This window comes from Rhinolophus ferrumequinum, chromosome 13 (assembly GCF_004115265.2).
Source record: "Rhinolophus ferrumequinum isolate MPI-CBG mRhiFer1 chromosome 13, mRhiFer1_v1.p, whole genome shotgun sequence".
NCBI lineage: Eukaryota > Metazoa > Chordata > Mammalia > Chiroptera > Rhinolophidae > Rhinolophus > Rhinolophus ferrumequinum.
Genome location: NC_046296.1, coordinates 28,021,534 through 28,035,533, shown reverse-complemented (window position 1 = coordinate 28,035,533; position 14,000 = coordinate 28,021,534). Strand labels below are relative to the sequence as shown.

Here is a 14,000-nt window from a genome sequence, read left to right as displayed (position 1 = left end):
ACTTGAGAATACTACAGCATGTCTTTTTCCAGTGCAGATTTATAGGGACACAGGCTTATTTTTCTCACAATTAGAGATCTCCTTTTATGTCACAAGATATAAATTAAGAAATAGAAGTTAGTATTATAAAAGGCCAACTAATACCAAGTTTTAAAAATAGATGTTGGGTATAACCAGAAATGTAGGCATAAGAACTGTGAATCCTCTGCAGTTTCTTGTTGGAACAGCTCCTTCCTAATTTACCTGATCAGTGAATGCCTGAAGCCATACTAAGAACAAAGATTTCTGTCTAGTCTCCCCTCTATCAAGTTCTCCACCAAGAGAGAAAGAACAAGTTCCGACAAAGACTACCCTTGAAATAGTGTGACTGCTTTTATCAAAGCAGTGAGTCAATGGCCCCTCCTAACTCGTGGGTTTTATGATTCTATAATTGTTTGATTTTACAGGCACTTTGTTCTGATGAGATAAGCTGTCTCCCTAAAGTTTGACATTTCTCTGGCCAAAAAGACCAAAAGAAGGACAAGGCTGAACTATTAAGGAATCTCTAAAGATGTGGCCTCCATTTTAGAATACAGAAACAGCGGGCCTTTGAATGGGGGACTATGTAGGAGTGTGTGTCTCCCGTTTTACCTCCAGTCACTCCCAGGACTTTGACCCGCGAGCCTGTCCATGGAAGTACTAACTAAGCTGGTAGACCCACCACTACCAATATAATGCTCAGATCAACACATGCTCATGTGTGGTTTTCTGTCTGCTTGTTTTCAGCAGACAGAAGGAAACCACTTCATCTACTTGAACATTTCATTTTGCTGTCCCATACTGCTGAATTTCCAGAAATACATACAAACACATACAAATGATTGTTTTTTTCCTTAGAAGTTTTTTCCTTACAAAAGAGGAGACTTTTCAGAATGGGGCAGTAACTCAGTTTTTATATTTTTTATACCAGTAGTAATATCTGAAAACTGTTTTATCCTTAACACTTAATAAAATATTAGAAGTCAAGTAGTCTCAGTAGTCCACTTGGGCTATGGATCATTAAAATAGACCCTTTCACAACTTAGGCTGTACCTATAAAAATCATCTTTCAGCATTATTTCTGAATTAGTTCTACAGCTATCCCCAAACTTGAATATATTTTTTAAATGAATTTACTTTCCCCACAGCATTCTGAATGACTTGTACACATGGATGGAATAGAGGTTTAGAAATTTCTTTTGTAATCTTAGAGATAGCTACAGTATAATTATAGTATAACTATCTATAGTACAACTGTCATAGTCTATAGTATAACTACCGTGTTTCCCTGAAAATAAGACCTAGCCGGACAATCAGCTTTAATGCGTCTTTTGGAGCAAAAATTAATATAAGACCCAGTATTTATTATTTATATTTTATGTTATATTATAAGACCCTGTCTTACATTACAGTATAATAAGACTGGGTATTATATTATATTACATTATATTATATTATAAGACCGGGTCTCATATTATTGTAAAATAAGCCCAGGTCTTATATTAATTTTTGCTCCAAAAGATGCATTAGAGCTGATTGTTCAGCTAGGTCTTATTTGCGGGGAAACACAGTATACCATACAGTATAACTATACTATGACTATCATCCTAAGGGCCCTATATAATAGGCCCAAAGACAAGCAGCCTTAGATACAGAATCACAGAATCTGAGAATTGGTGGGCCCCTGGGAATGATGTAGTTCATCCCTCATTTTACAAATGAACTTTGATAAGCAGGTAAATTACTTGTATGTTTTCACCAAAACACTCACAATACTATGAACATTATTCTGCACTTCACTATTTTTCTCATAATGTCATAGGTGTTCCTACAAGTCACACATGTAGACCGACCTCTGTCTTTTTTCCTAACAAATTTAGGCGTATATACACACCACAACATAAATTAAATGGGATCACATGTTGTTTTCATTTTTTTAAATAGATGTACATTCCAATTTGTTCTATCATTTTCTTATTAAAGGATATTCACTTTGATTCCAGTTTTGTTTTGTTGATTTTTCCACTTTGAACAAAGTCAATAAACATTCTTGTGCACTGGAGTTTTATCTCTTCAGGAAAGATGGCCAGTAGTGGAAGTGCTGGGTAGAAGATGAGTATATTTAAAATTTTTACAGTCATTGCCACATTGGTTTCCAAAAAGGCTGAAACACTTTACACTTCTACTGAATGGATGCAACTGGCCTTCTCCTCTATTCCAACCAATAGGTGTTATTAGTGTCAGAGGAATAAAGTGATGGTCTTACTGTTACTTCAGTCTGGAGGTGGAACATCTTTTCAAATGATTCTTGTCCATCTGAAGTTGCTGTTTTTTCAGCTGCTTGTTCATATCTTTTGTCCATTTTTCTCTATTGGGTGTTTATATTTTTCATAAGTATAAATCCTGTTTATGGTATCTTTTGCCATACAATTTGTTTTCTACAGTCATATATATGTGTACACACAAACACACGCTTATATATGCGTTTAAATCACAATGTATCATCCTGTATGTACGCTTATAGCTTGTTCTTTTCCCCTTAGTATTTATCAGGAACATTTTCCTTTCTCGATAAATATTCATCTACTACATAATTTATAACAGCTGGCTAGTAATAGTCCATCATATAGATAAGCCATAAGATTAAACCTATCCCCTCTAGTAGGTCATTTAGATTATTACAAAATATTGCCCATTTAAACAATGTTGTAATAACTGTATATGAACATCTTTGTGCCCATTTATGCTCATTCCTTGCATTTGAAAGTAAATTATCTTTACAGGAAGAGGTCGGGAGTAGATGGGAAGAAATATGCAAATGAACAGGCAGACCCTCTACAGCGACACGCTCATGTGAAGGAAAACCTAGCATGTGCCAAAGTACTTCTCCACACGTATTATTTTTATTTATTTATAACATGTTTTATTTATGGACTTAATCTTAGCATCAAATCTATTAGATAAGTCCTATTTTATATTTCTTTTGTACAGATGGTCAAATACAATAGTAGTATTTCTGAGTGTATTCTATGTGCTAGATACTGTTCCAAGTACTTTATATAACTCAATGCATTTAATACTTCTAATTTTATAGATGAAGAAATTGAAGCATAAAGAGGCTACATAACTTGTCCAAAGTCACACAGTTAAGAAACACAGATCCAGGATTTACACCCAGGCAATCTGTCCTCAGAGGCAGGCCCTTTAACCACTAGCACACTGTCCTCCCAGACGGGTTAGATGAATTGCCCACTCATTCAACTAGTAAATGGCAGAGCCAGGATTTCAAACCAGGTCTCACTGTCCCCTGTACCCATGTTCTCTGACTTGCTGGTAATAAACTAGAAGACAAAGGAATATTTTATAGGTGGTAGAAAAATAAAATAAAAAGAATTAGGGCACTTAACTACCTTTATGTCATTTAGGAATTCAATGTCTTTCTTCTGTATTGTTTTATTTGTCCATATTAGGGCACTATAGGTCTTGGTCTTTTCTTCTTCACCTTCTTTCATATGTCCTATTGCCTCTCTAAACAAAAACAATAAAAGAAAGTTTGTCTGAATACATAAAACATACACAAGAGTTGCCCTACACTTCCCTTTCTTTAAAAATAGCTTTATGTAATTTACATACAATTCCCCTGTTCTAACTGTACAATTCAGTGATTTTTAGTATGTTTATGAAGTGGTACAGCTATCACCACTATCTAATTTTAGAATACTTTCATCACACCAAAAAAAAGAAACTACGTACATCTTTGCAGTCACTTCCCAGCCTCCATTCCCCCCAGCCCTTGGCAACCACTAATAGACTTTCTATCTCTACAGATTTCCCTACTCTGAACACTTCATATAAAATGGAATCATACAATATGTGGTGTTTGGTGTCTTGGCTTCTTTCATGTCATAATGGTTTCAAGATTTATTGATGTTGTAGCATGTATCACTGCTTCATTCCTTTTTATTACTAAATAATATTCCACTGTGGATATAACACAATTTGTTTATCCATGGACATTTGGGTTGTTTCTACTATTTTTGCTACTATGAATAACACTACCATGAACATTCATGTAGATTTTTTGTGTGGATGTAAATTTTCATTTCTCTTGGGTATATATCTAGAAGTAGAATCACTGGGTCAAATGTTAACCTTTTGAGAAACTGCCAAACTTTTTTCCAAAGTGGCCACACTTACAATCCCACAGTAATGTATGAGGGTTCCAATTTCTCCACATCCTTGCCAACACTTGTTATTTTCCATCGTTTTTTATTATAGCCATCCTAGTGAATGTGAAGAGGGATCTTGTGGTTTTGATTTGCATTTCCCTAATGACTAATGACATTAAGCATTTTTTAAGGTATTCATTGGTGAGTGGGGAGAAATGCCCACTCAATCATCTCCCTATTATTAATTGGGTTGTTTACTTATTACTGAGTTGTAAGAGTTCTTTATATATTATGGACACAATTCCCTTATCAGATATATGATCTACAATCAAAACTTCACTCTTGAAATTATCTCCAGTGAGCTACCCTTACCTTGTGACAAGCTGTAAGTCGCGGACTCGGATTTTGTTAGATGAGTTATTAATTTTCTGTAGTAGCAGAAAAAGAAAAACAATTAGCAACTCTAGTTCAGTTACAGAGTTGCAGAAACATGACGATTTCCATGTCATGAAGTGGTTTACCTGCTGAAGTTCCTTAATTTCTTGTGAAGTGAAATGTACTCTATGAGGATTCACCAGCTCAATTGCAAAGGGCCTTCCTGGCAGCACACACCCCGTCATGAAACAGAAACGTGTTGATGGAGTTAACATTTGGGCTAATGCAAGAGGGTTAGGAGGTGTGAAAAAACGAGTTGAGCTCTAGAGGACTGAAAGTTTAGTGACATGACTACATCTGGGGGAGGGAAGAATGTGTGAAAAGAATCAAGGGGCTTTTGGGGGGCTGCTAAACCCCAGTACAGGCAATATGTGAAAATGACTGCTTTCCCAAAGGCTCATAAACAAGTCTGTGTTAATTAAAAAATAAAATCCAAACAACTGCTAATTAACTTGGTTACACTAGTGTAACATTGCCACATGCAGCGATGCCCAGGAATACCAAGTTGAAATCCATCCTCCTAGCCTAATCCACTCGTGAAAGAGAAAAGCTGTGATTCAATGAGAGGAAATATAAATCTCAAACAGCTCAGGATTAACTCTCATTTTCCTTGTAACGCAACGATGTAAAATGAGAGACGTGAAGGCTAAAAGAGCAGAATCACTTTCTAAATGAGGATGTGCATTTTAAAAACTGTAGTGGCCCTGCTGAAATGTTATTAAATGGAACAATTAATATTCAAGCTTTTGGAAAAAATGAGGCACCTCCTTGTTAATACACATAAAATTCCCTTATAGTCTACAGGTATGCAAAAAAGATAGCCTCTGAAGAATGATTCCTGTTAAAACATAATCATATAATTTATAGAGGTAGCTCCATAATCCACGAAGCTTCCTCACTTGGAAAAGCTCTGGGCTCTGCCCATTTTGGTTTTGACTAAGGTACTACAGTAAATCTGATGTCTGAAAGTTAGTTCTAGTCAAGTGATGCTGTTGCAATCTTACCATTTCCTAATGTTCTCACATCTACATCTTCTCTTCCAGAAGATGAAAAATTAAAACCTTAGAAAAGCAGACAAAGAAAAAACAAATCAGAGACATAATAGTCCTAAGACTTTTGTTCCCACCCTTTGGTAGAAACCAGTTTGTCTTAACAATTTATAGGAGTATCCCAAAGGATAGTCATCATCCCACCTCTAATTCCCATCTCTCCTGAAAATAGCAACGATAATAATAAACACCACGTATTGAGCACTTATTTTATACTTGGCACTGAGCTAAAAATTTTTGCATACATTATTTCATTTAATTCTCATTATAACCTTATAAGGTAGGTGTTAAATAAAAGAACACCAAGCTTCTGAAAGGTTAACTACTTTCCCCAAGGTCACATGACTAAATGGCAGAGCTAGGTGCTTCTGATGTCAAAGCCAGATCTTAACGACCATCCCATGCCACCATCCCACGGGACAGCAAAAGACAGAGCACTGTTTGGAGGAAGGCCCCATCACCACCCTGGCTATAAGCTCATGGTGAAAAACCTATCATCTACTTTCTTCTTGTCCCTTAAAACAAAACAAAAACATTTATTTGAGAATTCAACGCTATGATATGAAAGGAAGAGGAGAGGGTAAAAGGTTTGACTCTAAAAGCAAATTCATTATATAAGCAAACCTAAGCTGGAACTATGACAAAACTAGTGTTCATTCTAGGACAGATATGTCATCACAGACTAAAAGCTGCAAATATTGGAATGGGAAATGGTTAAAAAAAAAAAAAGTGGGAGTGGGTGGAGGCATTTCGTGACAATTTTCTTAGATACAGAACTGACTGATGATTTCACCATCATCACCATAGCAACATTGCCATGAGCAGACATTATTCCAAATGCTTCACATATGTTAACACTATAAGGTTGTTGTAGGTACCATCATTACCTCCATTTTACTTATAAGGAAGGAGAGACAGAGACAGGGTAAGTAACTCGTCTAAGATCACATCATGGGTAAGTGGTATGGTCAGGATCTGAGCCAGGCAGTCTGGCTCCATCCAGAGTTCCCTAACCACTGGTCTAGACTACCCCACAAAGACAGCCCTAAATGCTCAGACTCACCGACAGAGAAAGTAAGACCAGTTGCCGTGGACCAAGGATTGGCAAAGGCTGGGATGTTTGGTGAAGTCTGGTCAGTCATTAGAGTGGTAAAGTTTAAGGTCTCTGAATACAGAGGTATAGAAGGCTAGAACTCAGGCTCACACCCTGACTTATTCATTCAGGAACAAATGTCTACAGGATGTGTGTGCAAGGCCCTGTGCTACTTGATACTGGGAAGACAAAGGCAAATACGATGCACACTGTCCTTATCACAGAGCTTACTGTTTATGGAGGGATATGGACCATTAATATAGTGACAGGGCTAGGACAGGAAGAGCACAGAAACATTCCTACACTTAGAGCACGACTGCAATATGAGCTGTGAGGTTTGTAATTCCTCAATCGTCCAGCCACTTTGGAAAACACAAGACGAGGAAGAACAAGACTGCTGGGAAGAACAGATGGGAAAGGTGGAAGGAGGGTGAATACCATTTTGACAGCCATTTTTCTCCCAGGAAAGATTCTATATGCAAAGTTTCCATGCAAAGTTTCCTTTAGAAAAAGGAAGGCTAAACAGCTTTAAAAGTCCTATGAAAACTATACTGAAGATTAGCCCTCCTTTTTAGGATGTTTAGCTGTGGAGCCAGTAGGATTTCATCCTTCCTTCACGTTTAAGAAATCCCATCAGCAAGTCAAGGCCAACACTTGTTGGAAACACAGGCTCTGAGCTATTGTGTGTCACACACTGCCATGGTGATGTGGGCTCCTCTCTGCCCTCCAGGGCCCAAATCTGTGGGTCTCACAGAAAGAAGCAATGCTAGGTAAGGCCTAGATATCCATGGTAGGTCTAGAATTCGAGTTGCTGGTTAGGCTCATAAGTCTGGGGAACCTGTGCTGTGTTATATCTGAGGACGGGTCAAGTGGGCAGCCATGAGAGGCTCAAGGTCAGGCTCTTTTCCAGCTGGAAAATCTAGGCCAGGCAAGAACTCCATTGCCAAGCTGCTAACAAATCCACACAATATTAGTAGCTTCCAGGCAGAGTCAACAGACTTAAGAGTAGCACTAACAAGGGATGGAGAGTTCAAAATGGCATCTGGGAAGCTGAAAAAGTCTGAGTCCGTAGGGCTATGGCTTGTCTTATATTTGCCTACCTCCATCTCTAAACCAGCTATAATTCCAGGAAACCAGGGTGTTCACAATGACTGAACCATAACCTGCGAGACGTGGGACACAGAGGGCCTCAGTGGGACTCAGCGAGACGTGGGACTCAGCAGGACACAGAGAAGCTGTACCAGTGACTGCTCAGTCAGATTAGAAACCTCACATTCATTAGTGAGCCCATAGAACTTCCCACAAATACCAGCCCATCAACGAGAAAGAGGTGCAGAAAGCTAGGCTCTTGAGAAGTCCAGAGAAATATTACAGTCAATCCAGACAAAGGGAAAAGGGTGTTTACTCTACCTTTTAGAAAAATGTTTCACATTTGGACCCGACATTGAGAAATACTTTGGGGGACAAACTTTAAAATTTTATTTGTATGCAATTATTAATAATACCTGACAAAAACAGGAAAAGGAGCCACTGCCTTAACTATTAGGAAAGACATGTTTAAAACTTAGGTGAGTTTTCTAAATCCTGTGAATTCTTTGAGTCTTCTGATCAAAGGAACAGGTATTTCAAAAACAAATACAAAGCCAAGGGTAAGACTGATCAGGAACTATATAAGTGGTTCAGCTAGTCTGCAGTGGCCCTCACACCCAGGGGCAGACAGACAATGGGACTGAAAGATGGACAGAGAGCAGATGATGAAGACCGTAGAATATCCAGTTAAGTAGCTTGGACTTGATCCTGTAACTAGTCATTGCCAATTTTCAGCAGGGAGCTGACATGACAAATACTTATTTAACGAGTGAAGTAATAAATGTATCAGGGGAAAATTTCTTAGACACATTGACTTTGAGAGTGTTTCAAAGTTTATTACTCATTAACTAGGGAATTAGCAAGTACATAATATGATGTGCCAGTTTGAAGTGACTGAGAAACAAATTTGCATTTCCCATCTAGGGGAAGGAACCTTTATATAAGTAGCTAAGCTGCTTCATGCAATACTGGTTTATTTTCATAGAGCTGTAAACCTTGGAGGCATAATAGTCAGAACCATCTTCCCAGAGTTGTCAGATGTGAACCACAGAAATAACAAGTAATGTATCTGAGAAGCACAAGTTTACCCAATTAATGCTATTAATCAGACATTTCAAACAGCGAGGGTTTATCCCCTGAAAAGGAGCATAAGAGCACAGGGACCCAGAGCAGCTCTCAGGAAATTTCCTCAACATATCACTATAGATGCTAAACACAGTTTTATTTACTTTCAGTGTGGAGACAAATTTTCCCCCTCAAATGGAAAATGACAACAACCTACCTTTAGGAAAATTACAAGGAGAAAACATACAGCTGTTTCAGAGCCCCCAGCAGCCCTACTCATAATGGGGTCTTCCTTGGGACCCAAATAATCAGAACTGAAAGTTTCTTGAATCCTCTTAAAGAAAGGGAGTACGGTGGCCCCAAAGAGAGTTTGAAAGAGACTTTCCGGTGCCAAAGCTTTACTTTGACTTCTTCGTAACTTAGATAAGTCTCATAAGATAACCAGTGTGTAAATATTACACTAAGTAGGTAAAAGGTCATGGCAATAACCCAGAGTCTTTACTGCTAAGATTTTGGAAAATATTAGGTTGCTAGGTGTGGGGACAGAGTCCCAGAGAGCAGTTTCCAGGCTCTCGGCCTACGTGGAAATGTGCTGGCTCGGGAAGTGGATGGCCATCTGCTGTCACCGGTTAGCCATTAGCCACCTAATATCACTGCAGTGGCTACGCTAGGGGGTGGGTTGGTTGGCAGAGAAGCGGACGGCAGATTGCAGACTGTGTGACTCCTGCTTCCTGTGTCTCCAACCCACCCACCAGCGAGAATATAGTGGTATGAACCCCCTATCCACAGCTCAGTCGTTGTTCCCTTTTGGCCTCACCATATCCTGCGTTCTTATGCGGGAGTGGAGGGAGCAGAGACCCTGCATGATACTAGGTAACTTTCTTCTTCATTCAGTAAGCAATTCTTAAAGACCCTTGAAAAGAGGGCCAACCTACCCGCGAGGCAACAAACTACAGGAGGGATGTGGTTTGAAGTGCTTCTCTTTCTTCTTGACAAGCCAGAAAGCTGGAAGGACCAGCCATAGCTCATCTCAGTCATCTGCTTCCTATTCCTAAAGCTGGCTTGTCTTCAGGCTTTGCAGAGAGAAAGATGGATGTCTAGTTGGTCCCTCGAAAAAGGTGTTCTAATTATGCTGGTAGACCCACTTTAAGAGTGATTTACTTACTGCCTACAGTTTTTCCTGACGTTCAACATGATTTCCTGAGATTGAAATCTTAGCCCCTTTCCTCTAGTAGAATCCTAAATCGTTATGCTGCCTTTGACCTGACAGGCCTATGGAGACAAAGAAAACATCCACCTGACAGGCTGTGGCTCATCCCACAAACCTGGGCTCATTCGTATTAAGTCGGTGCAAAAGTAATTGCGGTTTAAAATGTTAAAAACTGCAAACACCGCAATTACTTTTGCCTAGGAAAGGGTATTAAAAACACAACACTACTTCCATTAAGTCTTGGTAAATGGTAGCTGTTGGTCTATTTTCTCTACGCTTCAATTTTATCCCAGGATAATTTAGTGGTTATGATGGAAGCCAGGCATTTGCCAATGATTATTCTTGAACCAGTACTAAATGTGGAAGTTGTACTTTAATTTTCTCATATTCCCCAAAAGAGTGGAGGCTGAAGTGTCCCAAGGTCAGAGGTTAAGTTCATTCATTTAAAGTGGTTTCAACTGTTTTGAAGTTGCCCAGGAAAGATCAATCACCTTGAAAGAGGAAAGAAATCCTTGGGCAACTTGGTTCAAATCCAGCCCAGTCAGAGATGCTCAAGACATGGTAATTCCTATTCATGGAGAGCTGCCAGGCAAGGGGCCCAGACTTGGTGGTGATTTACAAAATACAGAAATCTTTCCCGCCACCTCTAAGAAATCTATTCATGAATGACAATATATTTAAAATACGAATATTGTAACACTTACTCTCTGCTTTGAATTCTGTCAAAAGATGATCAGAAATTAATTCTCCCACTGAAGATTCCAGCTTCCTTTCTCCATCAATTATCCAAGGAGTTTGTGGTAGATTCCTGGAGTATTTATTATATCTCCCTGTAAAAGAAATACAAGGTAGTCTGGATGGCATGATGTGATTAGCACAGTGGGGTAAAAAGAAAAACAACGACTATTTATTGAATGCTAATATCCTAGGTCCTATGATATGAAACAAGGCTTAGGCTTCAAATAACTTACAATCTAATTTGGGGAGCCAGCACATACACATAGGTAACTAAATGAAAATATTTAAGGTAACAATAGAAGAGATGGCTAAAGAAATGATATGAATCATTAAATGAATTCTAAGGGAATGCTCAATGTATTAATCTGATTGGCTGACTGAACAAGTTATAATATTACAGAACACACCACAGATCGTTTAGAAAAAACCAGCAACGACTGCTTTTACACCTGATTAATAATACTTTCAATATAATTGTCATTGGTGATAGTAGATGTCAAAGAATTCAAATACAGAAAATTTTGAAGTCTTTGTAATAATAATAAAAAAAAACCCTAACAGAATATGAACTCATTGCTTTATGAATAAAGCTACCCTAGGCACGTGGCTTTTACTCATTACCTCAGGGCAGGGTATTATAGTCAAGACTTAAGATCAATTTCATTTCAGCTATCACTATAAAATAGCTGTAGCTTTCAAAACAGACTGTCTGCTAGATTACCTCTTGGAAAAGTCAATGTAACAATTTTTTTTTCAGGCAGAAGCCAAGTGTTTAGTCATTTTGCAGATAATAAAACTATTTTTTCAAGTTGGCTTTCCTATTATTAAAAAAAAAAAAAATCCTCTCCACAGCTATGTTTCTCCTGACCAATTTTGGGTCTCTACATCTACCCATATTTCCACTTGGCCATTTCTGATGAAAACTTTTGAAACCTGGGAAGTGTTATTTCCCTTCGGCACGGCATTTCAAATAACAGATCTCCTGAACAACCCTAAGAACGCTTATAGAACCTAAAATGAACGTGGCTATCGGTTCTAGTTCTCAAAAGAGTTAAGTAATCAGAACCTAATAACAACAGTAAGAAGGAAACTAAGGAGGAATCAGGTGAGTTTTTCAGAAAGGAGAATAAGTTGACAGTGTAAGTATATTCTAGACTAAATATTTTACCAGCCACAAAAACAGCACCATGAGCACATTCAATTTCAAGAACAGTGCATACAGCCTTTGGTGAGTTTGGAGGACAAGGAAACTGCCTGCAAAACAAAATAAATTTTACAGCTACCATTTTCCAGACATAATATTGAACCGCATAACTACAATGATCAGCATTATCCAAGACACACACACAGCCTGAGTCTCTTAAGGACTAAGTCCCTCCCTAACTTGGAAGTTTCGGAACCATAGGGATTTTTAGGCCTCTAGAGTACCACTTTTAAGACATGAGAATGCACTAAGTAAATCAGTGCTCTGCTACTACCTTCCATATTCAGGAGACCTCAGGTTCCCAGATGTTAATTTCCAACAGCCTTGAGGTTTGGGAGAAAAACCCATGTATACAAAGTGGAAGCCTCTCAAGGTTTTTTGGCCATTTTGCTATCCTTAAACACCTGCTGCTAGCTTACAAAACTCCTCAATCATTTGGGTAAAGCTGGTGTGTAGTGAGATTAGTCACATAAGTCCCACCTGTAGGGAGGTTACGCTCCCTTTTTCTCATTCTTTTTCTTCTCGTTCCAACTATTATCTTGGGAATCAAACCTCACAGCCAGAAAAAGTGGAATGTGGCAGACTCTGCCCTTTCAGTTAAGAAACTTCAATGGAGGACAGACAGGAAAGATCAATGTATGGCTTTATTTTCTGTCCACCATCTGGAAACTTCCAGAGGCATGGACCGGAGTCTTCCTGTAAGTGACTAGATGTGGACTCAATCCAAAATGGTTGGCTTGAAAATTTCACAAAGTTTCCCAAGATGTCTCAACAAAGAAATCATTTAGGAACTCAGGAACTATTGCTTGTAGAGCGTAACTGTTTTTACTTTCTAAAATTTAATAAAAATATTTCCATCCTGAGACTTATTTTTAGTCAGTAAAATATATGAAACCTTCCTCATAACTTCATTGTTTGAAATTTATTCAAGGACATTCTAGAAGGATAACTATGATAATATTTTATTAAATAAAACAAACACATTGAGAATTAAAATGTAAAGCTTATTGTATTTCAGCCTATTATAACAAGTGAGGAAACTCCTGAGCTTTTTTCTCCCTTTTTTTTTTTTGAGGTAGATAGTACTATGAAATGCAAGATTAGGGACATAATGGGACTAGCACTGGACTGGAGAGTCACGAAAACTGGCTCTAACTTCACTACTTTCTGTTACCCAGTAGAAATCTTAAGCAAGTCAACTCCCTATTTGAACCTCAATATCCTCTTCTAAAAGATAAAGAAACTGGACTTGATTCATAAATTCAAATATTAATTTGACAAACATTTGTTGAACACCACTGCATGCCAGGTACTGAGCCAGGGATTGGGGGTATAACGATGACTAAGCACAGTCCTGGGCCCTGAAATACATCCAGTTTTGTCTTAGAGATAATCCAGATTATTGCTAACATTTCCTGTATTCTAAAATTTCATGATTCTTCCTTGTTTTTATATTTCTACTTACTTGCGGAAATCCTCTTCTTTTATCTTATTCAAAGCTTTCATAACTGCCATTCTAGTGAATACTGACTACATAGGGTAAAATGAAAAGAAAAGACATTTTATCATCTAGACAAGAAAACATCCGAGGTGAAACACAGAACATGGTTGGAGAAATTATATCATCTTAAACTACACTTAAAAGGGAAAAATATTTAATGCTTCAAAAAATAAATAAAACGTAAGAATTCACACTGTCAGTTCTGCAGTTGGTACACCCCTACAACCTTTCTCTTCAGTCTGGTCTATGTCCATAATACCAGGTAGACCTAGCAGAACATGTCTTCTTCATTTCACTGTCCCACTATCCTCAAAATGTGGCAATCTTCAAATACAAAAATGATGATATTGCAGGAAATATGCTTTGAATATTTTTTCCCAGACCACAAAAGGAATTTACATTTATCCATCTAGCTTTTTTTCCCTATAC

General features: G+C 38.1%; 1 protein-coding gene across 1 annotated transcript in view; it reads right to left on the bottom strand.

Annotated features, from left to right (window-relative positions):
• Positions 1-14,000, bottom strand: part of PUS10 (pseudouridine synthase 10) — a 63,390-nt gene that overhangs the window by 6,959 nt on the left and 42,431 nt on the right. The window contains exons 9-15 of the mRNA XM_033124702.1: positions 13,536-13,600; positions 12,035-12,120; positions 10,833-10,958; positions 5,627-5,683; positions 4,709-4,785; positions 4,560-4,615; positions 3,429-3,546 (exon numbers count right to left, since the gene is read on the bottom strand). Coding sequence (XP_032980593.1) covers positions 3,429-3,546; positions 4,560-4,615; positions 4,709-4,785; positions 5,627-5,683; positions 10,833-10,958; positions 12,035-12,120; positions 13,536-13,600 — 585 coding nt within the window. The remainder of the gene's footprint in view (positions 1-3,428; positions 3,547-4,559; positions 4,616-4,708; positions 4,786-5,626; positions 5,684-10,832; positions 10,959-12,034; positions 12,121-13,535; positions 13,601-14,000) is intronic.